This window comes from Coregonus lavaretus, assembly GCF_964263955.1.
Source record: "Coregonus lavaretus genome assembly, chromosome: 10".
In the NCBI taxonomy this organism is placed as follows: Eukaryota; Metazoa; Chordata; class Actinopteri; order Salmoniformes; family Salmonidae; genus Coregonus; species Coregonus lavaretus.
In genome coordinates this window covers 40,708,925-40,729,704 of record NC_139997.1, presented here as the reverse complement: position 1 = coordinate 40,729,704, position 20,780 = coordinate 40,708,925, and the positions used below count along the sequence as shown (strand labels likewise).

At 42.0% G+C, this 20,780-nt stretch overlaps 1 protein-coding gene across 3 annotated transcripts; it reads right to left on the bottom strand.

Annotated features, from left to right (window-relative positions):
• Window positions 1-2,262: 2,262 nt before the first annotated feature.
• aifm1 (apoptosis inducing factor mitochondrion associated 1) lies at window positions 2,263-20,398 on the bottom strand. 3 transcript variants are annotated; one of them, XR_014613871.1, is made up of 16 exons: window positions 20,099-20,368; window positions 17,961-18,091; window positions 16,730-16,838; window positions 16,592-16,618; window positions 12,854-12,999; window positions 12,544-12,674; window positions 12,367-12,457; window positions 11,921-12,005; window positions 11,718-11,794; window positions 6,883-6,991; window positions 4,758-4,865; window positions 4,347-4,576; window positions 3,967-4,109; window positions 3,577-3,874; window positions 2,947-3,140; window positions 2,263-2,820 (listed from the first exon to the last, which is right to left on the bottom strand). XR_014613871.1 is itself a non-coding variant. In XM_084170662.1 (16 exons), exons 1-16 carry the CDS (start codon window positions 20,184-20,186, stop codon window positions 2,749-2,751), a joined length of 1,866 nt encoding a protein of 621 aa, XP_084026788.1. In that variant the 5' UTR covers window positions 20,187-20,398; the 3' UTR covers window positions 2,263-2,748. The 3 variants fall into 3 exon arrangements, 2 of the variants coding, with proteins under 2 accessions (XP_084026788.1, XP_084026789.1); XM_084170662.1 differs by having other exon boundaries at window positions 3,750-3,874; window positions 20,099-20,398; XM_084170663.1 differs by lacking the exons at window positions 16,592-16,618; window positions 16,730-16,838; window positions 17,961-18,091; window positions 20,099-20,368 and adding exons at window positions 13,391-13,462; window positions 13,745-13,945 and having other exon boundaries at window positions 3,750-3,874.
• Window positions 20,399-20,780: the final 382 nt, after the last annotated feature.

Here is a 20,780-nt window from a genome sequence, read left to right as displayed (position 1 = left end):
GTCTTTTTCATAGCTAAATGCATGCTCCAGGAATTACAGCAGGAATATTTAAACAGACAGCAGCATTTTATACCTCTTCTTTTTTTTTTGTCAGTGCGTTTTTAAAGTTCCAAATACTTTGAGACTTTATCTTATTTTGGCTTTAGACTTTAATGAGCACTGTTTGGATCCACAGTCAAGGCATTTTCTATGAAATAAATCAGTTTTTTCCCCTAAAAATAAAAACACAATCATAACAGAGAACGTGGACATACGTTCACCAAATATATATACACTGAACAAAAATATAAACACAACATGTAGTGTTGGTCCCATGTTTCATGAGCTGAAATAAAAAATCACAGAAATGTTCCATACACACAAAAAGCTTATTTCTCTCAGATTTTGTGCACACATTTGTTTACATTCCTGTTAGTGAGCATTTCTCCTTTGCCAAGATAATCCATCCACCTGACAGGTGTGGCATATCAGGAAGCTGATTAAACAGCATGGTCATTACACAGGTGCACCTTGTGCTGGGGACAATAAAATACCACTTTAAAATGCGCATTTCTGCCACACAACCCAATGCCACAGATCTCAAGTTTTAAGGGAGCGTGCAATTGGCATGCTGACTGCAGGAATGTCCACCAGAGCTGTTGCCAGAGAATTGAATGTTCATTTCTCTACCATAAGCTGCCTCCAACGTCATTTTAGAGAATTTGGCAATACATCCAACCGGCCTCACAACCGCAGACCACGTGGGGGGTATTTCTATCTGTAATAAAGCCCTTTTGTGAGGAAAAACTCATTCTGATGACTGGGCCTGGTTCCCCAGTGGGTGGGCCTGGCTGCCAAGTGGGTGGGCCTATGCCCTCCAAGGCCCACCCATGGCTGCACCCCTGTCATGTGAAATCCATAGATTAGGGCCTAATGAATTCATTTCAATTGACTGATTTCCTTATATGAACTGTAACTCAGTAAAATCTTTGAAATTGTTGCATGTTGCATTTATATTTTTGTTCAGTATATTTCTAGATACATATATCTCCATTATTAAAATAATTAATTTCAAGAATTTATTAAATAAATATTAATTGGTAAAAGGATTTTGAATTTGAATAAGTCAAGCTTGAAGACGGGCACTCAAGGCAGTTAAGCAGACAAATGCAACAATAAAGGGCACAACATTGTTATCAAAGGAAAGTACTTTCAAGGTGTACAATAAAAAAGGGGAAGACATTTTGCATATTTCTTTCTCTCGACTAGTTAATTAAACTATCCCTCGAAGGGATAGAATTACTTCAGTCTCTTTCAACACATAGATACATTCTAACACCTATTGAGGAACTCAGTAGTAAAAGTCAGACATAAGGCGGCAATACATTTCACACATTACTGTTTTGTAAAATAGTAACTATGCTTACGGCAGACTACCTTAGCAAAAGGGATGCTAGCTGTACTTCACACGTGTTAAGACATTTCCCTCACATCTGTAAAACCTTTCCCGCCTTCCCACAGGGAGGTGTTTAAGAGCCAGTGTCAGCAGATGCTGAAAAATCATTAAAATCATGCAAGTTTTTGCATGTAAAAGCATTTCCAGTTCCATAGTGGTTAAGTAGGCCAGCTTTAATTTTGAATGTGGTAGCCTTCTGTAGAGCATAGTTATACTGCAGACCTACTTTCCCAGTGAGTGGTTCTGTACGCTGTAGCCCACACAGGTCAGGTGCCCTCTGAGCAGGACTGCCTGTTCCCATCCACTCTGAGGAGAGCCATGGCACTTTAACCTGAGAACTCCTAGGACAGGAAGAGTCTATGTGGGAGCAGTGCAGGCAGGTGAGCAGTGATGGTTGGGAATGGATATTTTGTTCAACTAAAGCAGGGTTGCCCAACCATGTTCCTGGAGAGCTACCTTCCTGTAGGTTTTCGCTCCAACGCCAGGTGTTACTAACCTGATTCATCTTATCAACCTGCTAATTATTAGAATCAGGGTTGCTAGATTAGGGTTGGAGCAAAAACCTACAGGACGGTAGCCCCTCAGGAACAGGGTTGGGCAGTCCTGAACTAAAGGGTCTCAACATGGTAAACCATAGCAAAAGCCACTGCCTAATAGACTCCATATTTGAGCTTGTGTGATTTAATTACCAACGATGTGAAACCATGATGTTATAATACATTTCCAAGAAAACTTGTATCAAGGGACTTATGGTAGCAGTCCATATCAGAACCAGTTCCCCTAACTGAGTGATAACATCTTAGGAAATAAAAATGCAAATGGTAGGATCATTTATTAAAAAATATTTTTATTGCAGCCTAACAATATGAGCTGCTCTGATCACACTGAAAAACAACCTCCACATACCAGTATGTTGTTAGGCTTGTACACTGTCCCCTGTATTCCCGAGATGGACAATTTCACCTTGATCACAAAACGCAACAGAATAGATCTGGGGACATGGGGGCGGCTTTTATACTATATAGAATGATTAGACTGATATACATGGTGAATATTTCTACTCACTATCTTGAATAGACAATAAGAAAAAAAAACACATGCATGTGATAGAAATTACAAACATGAAAATATTCCAGCGACATGAAATGTACAGAGTAAATTTGTGTCCAGAGATTCTCCCTTTTCTTTTCAAGTGCATCATCATAGTAGGGTCTGCCAAAGCCTGGCGATGACTGTGAAAGTTCAAAGCCTTTATGAGTAGTGACAGCATACGTCTCCCAGCATAGGCTCAGCCTCCCCAGAGTAGAGAAGACTCAGTCCTCGTGAATGTTGAAGAGCTTAGCCACTTCATTCAGATCGGCATGTTCCTCTCCATCTTTGATGATCTGCAAAGACAAGAATGCAAAGCAAATCAGTCTATATTTAACTCGGTTTTCAACATCACTTAAGTGACATGGAGCGGTTTGAAGAACAGAGAAAATATGCATCCTCTGATATTTGTGACAGTTCACCTTCCTTGCGACGGGCATTCTGTTGAACACGTTCCACAGGATAATGCCCACCACCACTTTGTCTCGCAGATAGAAGATCACTCCTTTCCCGTAGTCGTCCTTCTGCTGGGATACTGGAGGGGGTTCAGGGGTGGAGGAGGCTACAGGGCTACTGGCCGTCCCCTCAGTCTCACTCTCCGAACGGATTCCAGTTCCTATCAGGATAGGAAAGATGCTCAGGCTAGGTCTTCAAAACAATTGTTTTGGGGGGGGGGGGGGGGGGGGGGGTTGAAACATTTAGTTGATTTGTAAAGTACAGAGGGTCCTTCTGTAGAATCAAATCAAATAGTTTGTCACATGCTTTGTAAACAGTGAAATGCTTACTTACGGGCTCTTCCCAACAATGCAGAGAGAAAAAAACTATACCGCGAGGAATAAATACACAATGAGTAACGATAACTTCCCAATATACACGGGGTACTAGTACCGAGCTGATGTGCAAGGTAAGAGGTAGATATGTACATATAGGTAGGGGTAAAGTGACTAGGCAACAGGACAGATAATAAACAGTAGCAGCAACGTATGTTATGAGTCAAAAGAGTTCATGCAAAAAGGGTCAATGCAGATAGTTAAATAGCTACCCGGACTAACTATTTATCAGTCTTATGGCTTGGGGGTAGAAGCTGTTCAGGGTCCTGTTGCTTCCAGACTTGGTGCATCAGTACTGCTTGCCGTGCAGTAGCAGAGAGAACAGTCTATGACTTGGGTGGCTGGAGCCTGCCAATTATGTTGACTGTAAATCAGTATAATGTGGATGGTTATACCGGACTTCTCTGTGGCAGCTTTGGGGGTGTCCTTAGCAGTGGCTTTGGCAAATACTCCAACCGTTGGAAGGCTACTGTCTACTATCCCAATGGCCTCATAGCCTACATCAGGCCCCAGGTCACTCCTGTGGGACACAATAGGACATGAGATACAAGGTTAGAGGAGAGGGAGTCACTGACGACTACTGACAAGGAAACTGAATGATATGACTCGTACCAGAACATGGACTGATGCCAGTAGGGCTTATTGGCTCCCGTCATGTTCTCTCCGGCCAGCCGGCCACTCACGACTGCATGGTCATGGTGCTCCACTCGCCTGCGGCCCAGTCTAATGTCATAGAAGCATGCTGCATCACCTGCCTGTAAACAGAGGACACTAAGGATCACAATAGTTGCCTACATAGTCATGACACATCGGTAATAAATTACAATACTTTTTTTTATAGTTTCCTTGTGCTTGAGTATGAGAGTTAAGGATGCATAACTTATGAGATATGTTATCAATCTTTAAATGGGGGAGCTCTTCTTTACTAAGAATTGACCTTTCAGATGAAAATGAAGTAGCATCCGAAGACAACCACTCGAATTTGCACTTACCACCCATATATTGGACCTAGCCTGCAGTTCTGCGTTGACCCGAAAGCCCCCAAAGTCAGAGTCTACCTCCAGACCTGCTGACTTGGCCAGCTCTACACTGGGATCCAGCCCAACAGCTGCAACAATATGGTCCGTCTTCACCACGCGACCATCCTTCAGTTTGATCTCCACTCTGCCATCTTTGTAGGTGACACCTTTAACCAACGCTTCTGTGATGACCTTCACTCCCTCTGTAAAGGTGAGAGTTGGATTTCAGTATAAATAACTTCTTTAAAAATGTAACTTCTCTTTAAAAAATGTATAGGTTGGCAATGGCCGTCTCAGTCATTTCCACAGGGGAGAAGGAACTCCCATATACAGTCCATTAGTGAAACATACAAGTTATAGAGATTAAGAGGTTTCCCTCCTTACCGCTCTTGACTTTGGCTGTTGTCCAGTTGCTTAGATACTCCGGTAGCACCTTTCCCATGTTGCCCTTCTCAGGGAACATCTGGACCACCTCCAGGTCAGAATCAGCAGCTGGGAAAAGGATGGAAGACAGACAGACACCTTACAAAGGGGCATTTCACTGTGGTGAATGTTGGTTGTTGGTTCAGTCAGTGTAATTTCTCCCTTGATTCAGACAGTAGTCTTAACTTTAGGACTGTCCCCACTTTTAAAAATCTTGGTCGACCAAGAGAGTCTGTTCTTTCAACCAATCGGCCTAAATTTTACAACTTTTTCCATAGACACATCCTGTGTTTAATCAAATCAACTATATGCACTGAGCTGGTCTGATGCTTTAAACGAACAGTTAGATTAAATAACTAAGACACACAAATTACATTGGAGGGACTGTGTGACTAGCACCCGTTGTCTCCCTCTCCTCCCTGCTACAGCGACCACCACAGAACATCAACTGTGTGTATTGCGCTGTCCGTGTTGCTGAAGCTGCAACATAATTACAGTCATTTCTGACTGAAAAGTTATCTTACCGAAATCCCTAATTTGTTTAGGAAAAACATTCCCTATCGCAAGCACGTGGCCAATAGGACCTGACCTATAGCATATCATAGTCACATCAATAAAACAAACTGAACACCGTAACACAGCAAAATGGATGCAGAAAATGTGACAAATAAACTCGAAACGGGGGAATGTTTACTGGTTGCGCAGGAGGTAAAGGGGAAGTCAGATGTGTGGAACAAATTTGACTAGTTGTGGAAAATACAGGAGAGCAAGAAAAATAATGTAAGGAGAAAGCGCTGCATGCATATTATGTGAGGCAAACCGGTGCTGTTAGATTACAATATAATTTTTGACTGTTTGGAACCATGTAAACACAAATGATAAGCGTACCAGAGAGTCTGTTGTAAATTTTTTTAGTTTTTTTGTAAAGCCTTTATTACAGCAAAAACTCAAAACAGTCGCATTCATTTGTGAATGCAATTTTCGAAATGGAACGGTTTAGGCCTATTTATTGTTAATGCTAATTATTCAATGGTCTCTTAGTTATTTTATTTAAAAACAAAAAATGCTTGATTGCATTTCATATCATGAATGACTCCTATACTGTTTGATGACATTAACAATTACATTGATTGATACAGTAGCCTATATAAGTATTGAAATATGGGCCTAAGTAAGTTACATTATTAAGACTAAACAGGATGCGCTCTTAGGCCTACAGCTCGATGGTGGTATATAAGGCTGCTATACTAAGCCTGCTAATGATAATGACATATTGATCATAATAATAACATTAATAATAACAATAAGGAGGTAAAGGAAAAAGGTTATTATTATTATTATAAATACAAACATTCTGACAATTTGGAACAGTGTAAACAGTAAATAAATTATAAATAATACCAAGGTCTAACGAAAAAAGTGTAAAGCCTTTATTACAGCATAGCAAAGATGAAAACAGCTGAATTAGTGAAATTGTTGCGTGAGGCTTGGTGCTCAGGGAATCAGTAGGCTATGAAACAAGCACTCAAACAGGCAACAGAAGCAGGCTCTGTCTTACTTCTGTAGATATACAGTATATATGGATGATTTATAAATCAAGGCACACAACAGTTAGGCTATTGATTATAGACCTAAATAAGTTGGGGTTTCCCCTCTCCTCACTTTTCTTAGACAATTACGCAAGGGCTGTTTTCTCGTCTCCTAACTCTGCTGCTGCCGCATTGTTCTCAACACCAATATGCTGGTTAACTTTGCTATTATGCACATAGCAACATGGTCTAGGAAAAGGCGCCAATTCAACAGCGCACTGATGTGTTTCAGAATTGCAGACAGTGATCACTATCCAATGCGGGAGAAAGCGCAGTTGTTATAAAATAATATTTTATTTGTGTTGCACCATTGTATAACCATATACATTTTCAGTAGCACATGTCTTAGACTGATGGACTGTGCCATCCCCACGGCCTGCACAATGGATCAGTCCACTCAGACAGGTGTCTTGAACACCATGAAATCTCGGTCGACCAACAGCCCATACACCAAACAATCGACTACCGGTAAATAACGTCAGCCATACTTAACTTACATCTCCTGCCCAGGGCACAGGCCAGCTCACTCCCCAAGAAACCTCCTCCAATTATGGTGATGGATTTGGTGTCCCTGGAGACCTTATCCAAAGATTTGAAATCTTCAACCTAGGGATGATAGCAAAAAAGCATTTTCACAAGGTGGATTTGAATAGTAACTACAAGTATTCCCTGTCAAAAAACATACTTGCTGGCACTGTTATCTTAAAGCATAATTTATTTTGAATAATAGACATCACTATAGTTTAATGCAAAACATGACGTAACTGAGGGCTCGATTGTAACAAACCTAACGCAATGGTAAATCTAAACGCAGGCGGTAGCGCTATAGGTTCAGTAGTGTCAGAAATATTTTTGCTATTTTCAGCATCACAGTTATCCGCGTTGATGTGAAAGAGCTGGGTTTTGATGAATAAACAAGTTGTGGGTGTGTTGAGACTTGGCCCCTCACTGGCCAATCAGAACGAGCTCCATGGAGATACATGTGGTTGCTTGTGTATTTACGGTCTTTTATGTATTACCTTGGAATTCCAATGTTAGGCCATTATAGTTTGTTAATTGGCTTACAGAAAATAAATAACAAAATGTAGACCTATCTTTGCTAAATACGTTCACGTGAACCCATTTGCAGGCCACATGTTCTAAGTAATTGCATGACTTCAATTGCATTTACCCTGATATAGGGGCCAGGCCTACTGTAAATTAATTATTGATAAAGGCCTGAAAAGCGAAGGAATAATTCAAATCAAATTCTAAACAAATAGGCTGTCACACTTACAGGTACCATAATTTCTCCCTGTGGGCATATAATATTAAAACACAGACTATGGAGGGTTTAACACGCATCCAAACTTTTCACTGTAGTTGGACAAAGATCCAATATAAATAGCAAGGGAGAACGTCCACTTACGTTATACTGCTCCCAAATAGGCCTGTGTTTTACAGTGAGGGAAAAAAGTATTTGATCCCCTGCTGATTTTGTACGTTTGCCCACTGACAAAGACATGATCAGTCTATAATTTTAATGGTAGGTTTATTTGAACAGTGAGAGACAGAATAACAACAACAAAAATCCAGAAAAACGCATGTTAAAAATGTTATAGATTGATTTGCATTTTAAATGAGGGAAATAAGTATTTGACCCCCTCTCAATCAGAAAGATTGCTGGCTCCCAGGTGTCTTTTATACAGGTAACGAGCTGAGATTAGGAGCACACTCTTAAAGGGAGTGCTCCTAATCTCAGCTTGATACCTGTATAAAAAAAGACACCTGTCCACAGAAGCAATCAATCAGATTCCAAACTCTCCACCATGGCCATGACCAAAGAGCTCTCCAAGGATGTCAGGGACAAGATTGTAGACCTACACAAGGCTGGAATGGGCTACAAGACCATCGCCAAGCAGCTTGATGAGAAGGTGACAACAGTTGGTGTGATTATTTGCAAATGGAAGAAACACAAAATAACTGTCAATCTCCCTCAGCCTGGGGCTCCATGCAAGATCTCACCTCCTGGAGTTGCAATGATCATGAGAACGGTGAAGAATCAGCCCAGAACTACATGGGAGGATCTTGCCAATGATCTCAAGGCAGCTGGGACCATAGTCACCAAGAAAACAATTGGTAACACACTACGCCGTGAAGGACTGAAATCCTGCAGTGCCCGCAAGGTCCCCCTGCTCAAGAAAGCACATATACATGCCCGTCTGAAGTTTGCCAATGAACATCTGAACGATTCAGAGGAGAACTGGGTGAAAGTGTTGTGGTCAGATGAGACCAAAATGGAGCTCTTTGGCATCAACTCAACTCGCCGTGTTTGGAGAAGGAGGAATGCTGCCTATGACCCCAAGAACACCATCCCCACCGTCAAACTTGGAGGTGGAAACATTATGCTTTGGGGGTGTTTTTCTGCTAAGGGGACAGGACAACTTCACCGCATCAAAGGGACGATGGACGGGGCCATGTGCCGTCAAATCTTGGGTGAGAACCTCCTTCCCTTAGCCAGGGCATTGAAAATGGGTCGTGGATGGTTATTCCAGCATGACAATGACCCAAAACACACGGCCAAGGCAACAAAGGAGTGGCTCAAGAAGAAGCACATTAAGGTCCTGGAGTGGCCTAGCCAGTCTCCAGACCTTAATCCCATAGAAAATCTGTGGAGGGAGCTGAAGGTTTGAGTTGCCAAATGTCAGCCTCGAAACCTTCATGACTTGGAGAAGATCTGCAAAGAGGAGTGGGACAAAATCCCTCCTGAGATGTGTGCAAACCTGGTGGCCAACTACAAGAAACATCTGACCTCTGTGATTGCCAACAAGGGTTTTGCCACCAAGTACTAAATCATGTTTTGCAGAGGGGTCAAATACTTATTTCCCTCATTAAAATGCAAATCAATTGATAACATTTTTGACATGCGTTTTTCTGGATTTTTGTTGTTGTTATTCTGTCTCTCACTGTTCAAATAAACCTACCATTAAAATTATAGACTGATTATTTCTTTGTCAGTGGGCAAACGTACAAAATCAGCAGGGGATCAAATACTTTTTTCCCCTCACTGTATGAACATAATCGGAACCATTTCACAGGTCAGATCGCATTCACACATGTCCAGAAGTTGCATTGCAAGCGCGCCACGTTGTCAACATAAAACCAGGAAGGTAAATCCTTCTAACAAGTTTGGTTGTAATAAAATGTAACGAAAAACAATGTTTATTTTTTAATGTAATGATATCATTAAAATGGCCAGGATAAAAAAGACAGGCATTGCTGTCGAACCAGCCTTCGCTATAGTAGGCCTAAGGAAGGGCTTGGGATTTTAACATATGAAACGGAAAACAAGCCATTTTTACAGGTAACAGATAACTTCTATATACATGAGGTTCACCGGTATTCACCGAGGTTCTCATCTCTTTTTTAAATTAAAAACATACAATCTACTTGCAGTGAAGCCGCTCAACATTTACATTACACTCAGTCATCTAACAGACTCCCATCCAGAGCGACCCACAGAAGCAACCAGGGTTAACGCCCTGCTCAAGGGCACGTCGACAGATCTCCCACAAGGTCAAAAACGGGAACCAGAACCAGCGAACTATCTGCCACCGGCCCAAGCTCCCAACCGCCAGGCCACCAGCACAGTTCCCCGACAGCTGCCCCTCAACCATCCGAGACCACCCCCAAAAAAAAAACAACGTAAAATTAAATATTTCCATTACCCACCCCCAAGACACCCGCCGCCAATGCACCAACAAAATTAACAAAAGAGAAAAACAAAGGAAAACAATGCAAAAACAGAAGACATCAAGGACACCAAAAATCATAACAGCAAGGCCAACTGAATGTTTGAGTGCATGTATGGCACTATTTACGTGTGTGTGTCCGTGTATGTGCACGTTTGAATGAGAGTGTGTGTATGTATTTGCATGTGTACAAACACCTGCGCGGCATCAGCCTCAGGCAAACAGGCATTCGCTGTAACAACGTTGCCCCTCAGTGTCATTCAAACTTACTTTTTGTTTTATTTTGGCTTTATTTTTTTACTTTTATATATTTGACCATCATTCTATCCCCCGCCCAGCAACTCCACTCCCACATCCCAACCCTCAGCCCATCCCAGCTGGCCACCCTCGTCGGATTTCTACGCACCATACATATTTCAACTATGCTGTGATGTTTAACATACAATTTGAATCTATTTAATCGAATAGAATCCACAGATTGCGAGTTGAAGATAAATACTTTTACTAAGAGTATGTATATTAGTAATTGAATGACCAGGTCTCTCCAGATCTCCCAACAATGCTATTTCTAGGGTCAATATTAGATTAATGTTATGCTTTTTCAGCCATTCCTGAACCGGAGACCAGAAACAGGCTACCTGAGGGCAATACCAAAACAAATGATCTATTGATTCTGTATCCTCACAACAAAATCTGCAGAGCTGCGATGATTGTATGCCCCAAATATTCAACATTTTGTTGGTGGCAAGAATTCTGTACAATAATTTTAGCTGAAAAGCACGTAGTCTTGAATCTTGCATCATATTTGTATATATCAACTCATACACACTGTACCATGGAATCGGTACATCACACATCTCATCTCGTTTCATGATGGACATGTATACTGCATCATGGAGGGTTTTATGCACGTCCAAAACGGGACCTGCATGACTAAAATGATGTGGGCCTGCCTACAATGCATAGATAAAAAGGGAACGTCAGCTCAGTTTTACTCCTCTCAAACTTGATATTTTAATAAAGCTTTGGTGATTAAGATTTATTTCCAAGCGGTCTCAGGAGCCAAACCCTTTATCGACAGTCTTGACTACTTCGCGATTGAATTGGGCAGACAAAAAAAAAGCCTTTCTCGCTGCCTGAAATTAGCACTTTGGATCATGTTTTTAAGGACACCGCAAATATTTCCACCCCGCCCATCTGAGCGCAAGCGAGCTGATATAAGACAGGTACATTTCCGAACCTGGCTTTAGGGCTGGAAAATGCCAGTGCGCCAGTTTTTACATGACGAAATTGCAAACTAACGTGCGTTTGACACTAGCGCCGCCTTAACTCCAGCCCGAAAATAGAGCCACCAGATAGCGTCAATCAAGCACAAAGGCTCCCCCTGGTGGCTCTCCTTACGGATAGAACATGTCGAAGTTATGCCGTGCAGTCCCTGAAGATGACTAAAATAATAGCCCCTACCGAACATTGTAAAGGACCTAGCTTCAGCATGTTACGTTGTCATGTCAGCGGTACCAAACACCAAATTAATGAATGATCGTCTTCTGGCTACTGCCCACACCTTTCAAAACATCTGATTCTGAAGGCAATGTGTTTACCTTTCTAAACAGTGTAGTCCTCTTTGTCACCTCTTCTCCGGCTCTCTCAATCACTTGCAGATTCCTTGGGACTCCACCTTAAGAAAGAAAGCTCAAATTAATTGCTGCTCAGTGTACAAGTCCTAGCCTGTTGTGAATGTCGCACCCAACTCAGCAGCTAAACTGGATGTGCTCCATAAGATGGATTTATCATCATGGCTTACCTGTGGCAATCAGGCACTTATCATAGGAGATCTCTGTGTTGTCACTCAGTGTCACTTTGTTCCCCCTCACGTCCATGTGCACCACCTGAAGAAGATTGGGGAAGGTTTGATAAAAAATGTATATTACGACAACGTACTCACTCACAGATTATTCTTCATGAGGTTGGGTGCTGGATTCTCTTAGTAAAATACATTGAGTGAAATGGACAGCACTCTAAGGATACACTTTAATAATTCATTCACCAATAAATTAATTATTGAAGATTATCCTTGGATGCTGTCCATTGCATTCTCCAAGAAGGTTTGATAAATCCTTTTACTAAATCGGAATAAGTACTGTTTGGAAAAAGATGGTATAACTAATTAAATGTAAGCAAATTCTTCAATTATATAGAAAATAACTCAAGACCAGAATGCTTTGCTATAAAAAACAAAAAGCACCAAACCTTTTTCCCAGTGAGCACAGCCACTCCTCCATTCTCCACTTTCTCCAAATCCTGAGGACTGACATAGAATGAGGGAGGCTGGAAGTAGATGCTGAAAACCAGAAATAAACATGCATTAATATAGGAATATTGCATATGATGACTGTTCTGTAAACATGTGTGCACACACACACACACCTCCTCTCCTTGCCGTTCCACTGTTTGAAGCGCAGGGTGTCAACCACACTGGGGTCATCAGAGAACCACAGCTCCTTGGAGAGAGGAGGCCTCATGTACGGAAGGTCTGGTTCATCAGTGATAATCAATACCTGTGGACAGATAAAAACAAAAATATATTTTGGGTAAAGTGCTAAAATAGATTAGTCATGTCTAAAGAAATCAACATGAGGTATTCTGCGAAACCTAAACCATGAGCCTACTTATCATAACACTGCTTGCTAAGTTCTTGGTGACTCCATAGATCAACAACAGAGAGAAGCCCACTAACCCTGGCTCCTGGGTCCCTGGCCCTGATGGAGCGTGCTGCAGCAAAGGAGGCCGTGCCTCCGCCAATCAAGAGGTATGGGGCGTGTGATGGAAACTCAGGGGTAGGTGCAGGGACCTCGGCAGGTGCAACAGTTGCAGGTTCCGCAGCTGGGACAGCAAAGAGGTAAAATCACTGTCTCATCTGACACTGTGGACTCAGAGGTAGACCCAAAGCATGCTGCATCCTGCTGTACAGTGGAAAACCTCTAGTCTAAAAACACCAGAACCATGTGTAGGAGATTATCGTTTAGCTGTACAATGATGACCATTGCACAAGTAACCTTAAAAACAAAAAGTAAATTGTTATCCATCCATGTGAGAGCTTTATCACTTAGCATAACCAGGACCCAAACATAGACCACAAGTAACCTTAACAGGGAAGGAGAAAATGAAATCAAGGTAACCATCAACTGTAGTAACCGTATCGTGTTTACAGGAAAAACCATAGTGCTGTGTTGTCTGTCTGCCCCCTCCAGCAGAGGCTGGACTCAGGTCTTACCACTCTCCGTCTCAGTCGTAGTTTGCGGCGCCACTGTTTCTGCAGGAAGGCATTCTGCTACTGGTGTTGATTCTGTTAGTATAACCGAAGTGTTAGGCAAATTGGGGGGAAAAAATCTGAAAATCAATTTTGATCATTGAAAATATGGGATTATTTTCCCATGCACTGGTCTGAGTGTTTACCACTCTCCACAACGGGAGCAGGAGGCTCTTCTGTAACCTCTACGGGGGACGGTTCCACTAAAGGTTCTGTTTAGCACAATGGCATATTTAAAATTTAACTGCCTATTCATTAGGCTAGTAGCGACTTCACACTTACAAAAAAAACGTAATCTTCATTGGCCAAAGCTCTTACCACTCGGAGCTGGTGAACTTGGCTGCTCCACTGCTTCTTCTGAGACAGAATCAGCTACAGGTGCTGCTTCTGTTAGCATGGGTCCATAGTTATTTAATGTTTTATAAACTCTCTCCATTTCCACTAAAATAAAGATGAAAAAGTATTTCTTCCATAAAGTCAGATCTTACCACTCAACTACTGGCTCAGCAGCAGGCGTCTCTACTGATTCTTCAGGAGCTGGTTCTACCACCGGTTCAGGTGCTGTTGGGGGTAATCCATAGTCCATGATTATAGGGTGAACTCCACATTAAAAACCTATGGGAGTGGAGGGCCTGCTTTCTTCGTCCATGCAACCATGCCTTACCAATCTCAACCTCTGGTGTGGCGGGAGGATCCTCTGGTTCCACTGCAGCAACTTCAGGGGACACTTCTGTGTATTTGACCAACATTCTTTTAAAAAGCTTCTGGGGGGGGGGTCTATAATACTTACAGGCCAAGCATTGATTCGACTCAAATGGGGAGTTTACTAGCAACTTTTAGCTATCACCCTCACCTTCGACAATAGGGGTTACTTCCGGAGTTTCCGCAGGAGCATCTTCCGTAACAGGAGTAATCTCTGTTAGTAGGCATGACCGTAAAGGTTGAGGGGAGTGGTAGAAAAACAGAATGCTTGAAAACGTGCTGCACTGGTTTTAGCTCTTCTCCATTTGATATGATGTAGGCAGCTCAAAGGACTTTATAGAGGAGTTAACTGTAAAGGTGGGATCTACCTCCCTCAATTAGCAGAACCAGAACATTAAGGCAAACCATATTGCAATAACACACAAAAAATTCAGTTTAAACAATATGCAATAAAAAAACAGAACATTCCCATAACATCCAATAGTTATAACGGGAAAAGATGCAGAGATAGGAAAGGCTGTTGTGTTAGTCAAGATTTTAAACTAATTAAAATCAAACTTAAAGTTTGATTGACACAGAAAATGTGAGACAGGAGATCCATTCACAATCATGGACCTGTGGGCTAGGTATTCCGTCAACCAACAGACATCCATAGATAGCCAACAAACGCCAATGACTATGCCCCCACCAACCTGTCCCATCCAATTGTTACATTCAATTATCCCATCCTAGCTATACATTTGAAATAGTACACATTACATTCAAGGACATGGTATGGCGGGGCATGAGTGGAGTTCCACAATACATGTGCTGTCACAAAACAAGGTCAGATGAGTACACATTGTACCCAGATAGTTGATCCAAGTTTGAGAAGACAAAAAAAACTTGCAGAATAGGAACAAAGTAGAGATAACAAACTGTGACAACAGGGAAATGTGCTGAAGGGAGGTGAGCCACTTGAAGAGGGTGTTAAAACAGAGAAACAGTCACATGCCACAGATAGAACAGGAGGTTAGACCCGAAACTGGCCCCATGCAACACTCAGGACATGTAACTAGATAAGCCAGTTCTCAGTCTCTGAACTTAAGCACCTCTATACACATAATGGGGTGTGAATGCTTTTGGAAGTTCCAGACATGTGACAGAGGTATATATGTATATGAATAGCTATATAATCTATAGAACCTGTAGATAGTTCTGTTGTTTCACAGGGGGCGGGTTCCTCTGGAGGTGGGGAGCTCTCCTCCATAGCTGAAAGCGGGGCTTCGCTCTCAGCTGCTATAGGCTCAGAGCTCTCCTCGCTCTCAGCTGCTATAGGCTCAGAGCTCTCCTCGCTCTCAGCTGCTATAGGCTCAGAGCTCTCCTCGCTCTCAGCTGCTATAGGCTCAGAGCTCTCCTCGCTCTCAGCTGCTATAGGCTCAGAGCTCTCCTCGCTCTCAGCTGCTATAGGCTCAGAGCTCTCCTCGCTCTCAGCTGCTATAGGCTCAGAGCTCTCCTCGCTCTCAGCTGCTATAGGCTCAGAGCTCTCCTCGCTCTCAGCTGCTATAGGCTCAGAGCTCTCCTCGCTCTCAGCTGCTATAGGCTCAGAGCTCTCCTCGCTCTCAGCTGCTACAGGCCCAGAGCTCGCCTCGCTCTCAGCTGCTACAGGCCCAGAGCTCGCCTCGCTCTCAGCTGCTACAGGCCCAGAGCCAGAACCCTCCTCAGAGGTCTCTTCATGGTGAGAGATCACATGCAAAATCAACATATATTAGTAGCTAAAGGCCTTCTACACTGCTCCAACAGCTAAGGGCCGTATGATTGACCAAACGTGGCTAGGTTGAACAAATAGAAAGCAGAAGCATGGTAGGTTGGTAGACAAAACTATAGTTTATGTGTTAGCTTTACTTTTACTATTTACAAACTATTAATAACAGCGGAATTAGTGCTGCATACAGAAGTGACATTGGTGTGATGCCAGGGGTAACTGCATTAGAGTATTCATGTTTTCAGTGAAATGTTGCTATGCCCACCAAACTTAAAAATCTGAAAAGTCACAAATAAAAAAATAAAGAACCATGTAAATTAAAACATATCCAAACATAAGCACCCATGCCCCCTAGTGGTGCTTTTCCAGAATTCTACAATAAACGTCTAAATATAAAATATATAGGCTTATGTGTTTTTCATCTTAAGAAAAGTCATCAAATAATCCTTTATTCTAGGGTTTGAACACTGGTTTATACCATTTCTCAAAAATAGGCTCAATGCCTAGCAAGAACCCACAGGGTCAAATTTAACAACAATCTTGCTTTCATCTGGACTACGCAACATAATTCAGCCTTTTAAGAGTCTTACTTGACTACTAATGTTATACCATGATGCACATTGTTACATAAAACACAATACAGATATGTTAATGTATGACATTGCCATGAATAGGGGTTGGAGACAGGATTGTTATCCGCAAGCAACTAAAATTCTCACCTTCTGGAGTTTCAGCAGCTTGTTCGCCTGAAAGACAAGATATACACCACAAGGGTAATTTTGTTAAACTGTAAAGACAAAAAAAATGCAGATGTGATTTCAGACTGCCAACGTGTGTTATGAATCACACGTTCTCACCTGGGGCCTCTGTGATTGGTTGTGCTGGGACTACCTTATTTGGTCTGGAAGCAATTTCATCAATTCGTTCCTGATATCGCTCTTTGTCTTCTTTGATGGTGCGGTAAGCCTGTGAAGATACAAAACATTACATCTTTAAACCTCTTTTCAGGGATTTTTCTGCCATTTAAATCCTTGGGCGGGCCACCTAAGCGTTTTTTCAGGACACCTAAGTCCAAACAGTGTAAAAACAAATTAGTTTTTGTGATGGAAAAACGCTTTCAGTGTAAACTTAAACAACTAAAACCAGATATAAAGTATGTAGAAATTATAATGGACCCTTTATATTTTTCTTTAAATATAATCTTTGAGAACTAACAATCACCAAAATAAAACCTAGACAGTCAGTGAGAATTGAAAATTCCAAAAACAATTAATCTAGCAGTATTGATTTTGTTATTATGTTTGAGCAAAAGAACAGCATTAGCCATAGCAAAATGTATAGAATTGCAGGAAATTAGCTTTAAAACAGCACAACGTTCTCTCAGCACCATGGAGAAATGTGTAGAATTGTAGGAAACTGGCTTAAAAATGCAAAAATGTTTCTACAATCGCCAAGATGGAGGCATCTAAAATGTTCTCTAAAATGCAGCCGCGCTGACGGGCCCGACCACGCCCACCACCTAAGCCCCTTTTTGATCCAGAAAAAAACAAAAACTTGCTTTTTGAACTCACTTGAATCTTAAATAACTACATTTGCCAGGTTGAAAACCAGAAGGTCCAACATACAGTATTTAAAGGCCTCTGGCAAAAGACATAATGAATGGGTGAATGAGGCAAGAGGGCAATGACAACAACTGTTCAATTCCATTGAATAAATTCATACATAAATCATTAATAGGGTGACCCACACAGTTATGGCCTGGCCAAAACCCAGAAGACATCAAATGCAGACCAGACTTGAAATAGCACCTTACAGTTTGAAGCCCTGATGACATTTTGACTGTACTAAAACGGTCATCAGCTACAAAGGTCAACGACCTATGGTGTCCAATATCTTTGCCTGACTTGTTTAGTTATATTTAAGCTAGCCTATAGCACTAACCACGTAACAGAACACTTTCACAACAAAGCATGATTCACAGTATTACAATCAAAATCCTTTTCATTCACATTGTGATTAGACAAAAGTATAATGCACTGAAACTAGAGTGTGCATAACAAAGAAATGGGCAGGATATTTATTACTTACATAAAATCCTCCCCCTACACAGGTTGCTCCAATTAGGAGGTAGTACAAGTTGTTGTCCCCTCCCCTCCCTGGAGCTCCTGAGGACATGTGGGCCTGTGGAACCAGTGTAAGTCTTCTCTCATTGTTCAACACTGAAATGAATCAAGGTGTGTGTTAAGTACTGGGCTGGAGCAAAAGCCTGTACATACAGTAGCTGTCCTTGACTAGAGTTGAGGACTCCTGCTGTAGTGTTTTCCATTAGCCTAACTCAAGTAGTACATTACCTTTGAGTGGATTAATGGTTATAAAGTAAACATAAATAGCCTGCATGTGACAAGTGATGACACTAGTCATTTCTGGTGATTTCATAAAGGTATTTAACATATCAGATGAATCTGTTCTTTGTCTCACCATCTCAATAAGACCTTATCTGCAAAGATAACCTGACTGGCTGATAATGATGCATGGCTCAATCATACTAATACTTCCTAATATACATATACACCCGATGGATGATCCAGTTTGATATTATAAACAGTGACCAAGACAAAGGAGATGATTGTGGACTACAGGAAAATAAAGAGGACTGAGCACGCCCCCATTCTCATCGACGGGGCTGTAGTGGAACAGGTTGAGAGCTTCAAGTTCCTTGGGGTCCACATCACCAACGAACTATCATGGTCCAAACACACCAAGACAGTCGTGAAGAGGGCACGACAAAGCCTATTCCCCCTCAGGAGACTGAAAAGATTTGGCATGGGTCCTCAGATCCTCAAAAAATTCTACAGCTGCACCATCGAGAGCATCCTGACTGGTTGCATCACCGCCTGGTATGGCAACTGCTTGGCCTCCGACCGCAAGGCACTACAGAGGGTAGTGCGTACGGCCCAGTACATCACTGGGGCCAAGCTTCCTGCCATCCAGGACCTCTATACCAGGCGGTGTCAGAGGAAGGCCCTCAAAATTGTCAAAGACTCCAGCCACCCTAGTCATAGACTGTTCTCTCTGCTACCGCACGGCAAGCGGTACCTGAGTGCCAAGTCTAGGTCCAAAAGACTTCTCAACAGCTTCTACCCCCAAGCCATAAGACTCCTGAACAGCTAATCATGGCTACCCGGACTATTTGCACTGCCCCCCCACCCCATCCTTTTTACGCTGCTGCTACTCTGTTAATTATTTATGCATAGTCACTTTAACTCCACCCACATGTACATATTACCTCAACTAGCCGGCGCACATTGACTCTGCAACGGTACCCCCTGGATATATAGCCTCCCTACTGTTATTTTACTTCTGCTCTTTTTTTTCTCAACACTTTTTTTGTTAAAAATAAATGCACTGTTGGTTAAGGGCTGTAAGTAAGCATTTCACTGTGATGTCTGCACCTGTTGTATTCGGCGCATGTGACCAATACAATTTGATTTGATTTGATTTGATGTGTATATACACCCGTGACCGTGTTACAAGCTCAGCCCACAAGTTATATAATTCATTCGAATAGCGCCAAAATGTGATAAAAAAATAACTGAAGTTTCAAGTTCACATCTAGTTCAGCTGGCTTACTGGACTTTTTTCCTACAACATTTTTTGTAACGATGGTCCAATGAGGTTGAGATGACGGTGCCCACCACGTAGCAACGGTGGACATACTTTCTAGCAACGACCTTGGCGGAATACATGACCATGGGGGAGGTTGCACGACAACAGTTATTATATGACAGGGCCACGTCTGTTTAAATGCGATAATATTTTATCTTAGTTAACATACAGATCTTTGTGTTTCATTACCCACCAAGTGAAGTGAGCCAGCTGACTACTGCTAGTTAATATAACGTTAGCTGACTGTTTAGTTAGTTAGCTAGCTAACTAACAGTAGCTAACTATCCGAATCTGTAGTTAGTGCATATTGCTGCACATTACATGTCTAACGTTACTGGCTAGCTAACCTAGCTAAGTTACCAGACTGAAGTAGTTAATGTTTGACTTGGGGTGTAGTGTACAGTTTAAAAATATATAGCTATATTTTGGATATGTATTGCTTGTTAGCCTACCCAACCGGCTAACAACTGCACAGTTTCAAAGTTGCACTGGCTATCCAGGGCCCACCAAGTTGTTAACGTTAATTAGCTACGTTAATTAACGTTAGCAATTTTACTTACCTGCTCCCCTTGCATTTTGCAGGCACAAAGTTGAAGAGGCTCTGGCGAGTGGAGCGAACTTCTTCCACAGGTTTTTACACGTCCACATTGTGACACCACTGTGTTGTGAGTTCACGATCGATAAAGAAACCGCTAGCTACAAGCTAGATCTACAACACTGTCCTTGGCACGCTTTTGCCAGACTTCTCGTTTAACTAGCTAGTACCACAGGAATAATTAGAACGGCTAGTACTAGCTATCAGGCCAGCCAGATACGTTATTAGGTCATCTGATTCAAAGGCGTTTTTTTTTGTTGTCATCGCTCAATGCCCGCCCATTCCACCATTTAATTGGTAGTTGACGTTACGTGTGCACGTGCTTTCGATGCACATTGGCTCACACGCATGTGTTCGAGCATATCAACAATTTCTCTGGTTTCAATTTTGCGCAGATGCAGTCATGCTTGTTCAGGAGAGTTGGCGTGCACAAGACTGCGTAAGTAGGCCTACTCTAATAAATAGATTGTAAAAAATAATGATTACAGCAAATTTGGTTTAAAACTTTATGAGATCTGGTCCTAAAACCCCCAGTGTATTATACAATCAGAGCTGGGGAAGCATAACTGTCACTGACAAGTCAGTTGGAGCAAACTCTGGTGCCATTTATTTATTACATCGTTGGAAAAATAGCCAAGAAAAACATT

Coding starts and splice junctions, on each gene's coding strand:
- aifm1 (XM_084170662.1), bottom strand. CDS start 20,186: ATGTGGACGTGTAAAAACCTGTGGAAGAAGTTCGCTCCACTCGCCAGA. Junction 12,458..12,543: donor TGGAACGGCAAGGAGAGGAG/GTGTGTGTGTGT, acceptor TCTGGTTTTCAG/CATCTACTTCCAGCCTCCCT. Junction 4,577..4,757: donor AACAGCCAAAGTCAAGAGCG/GTAAGGAGGGAA, acceptor TCACCTTTACAG/AGGGAGTGAAGGTCATCACA.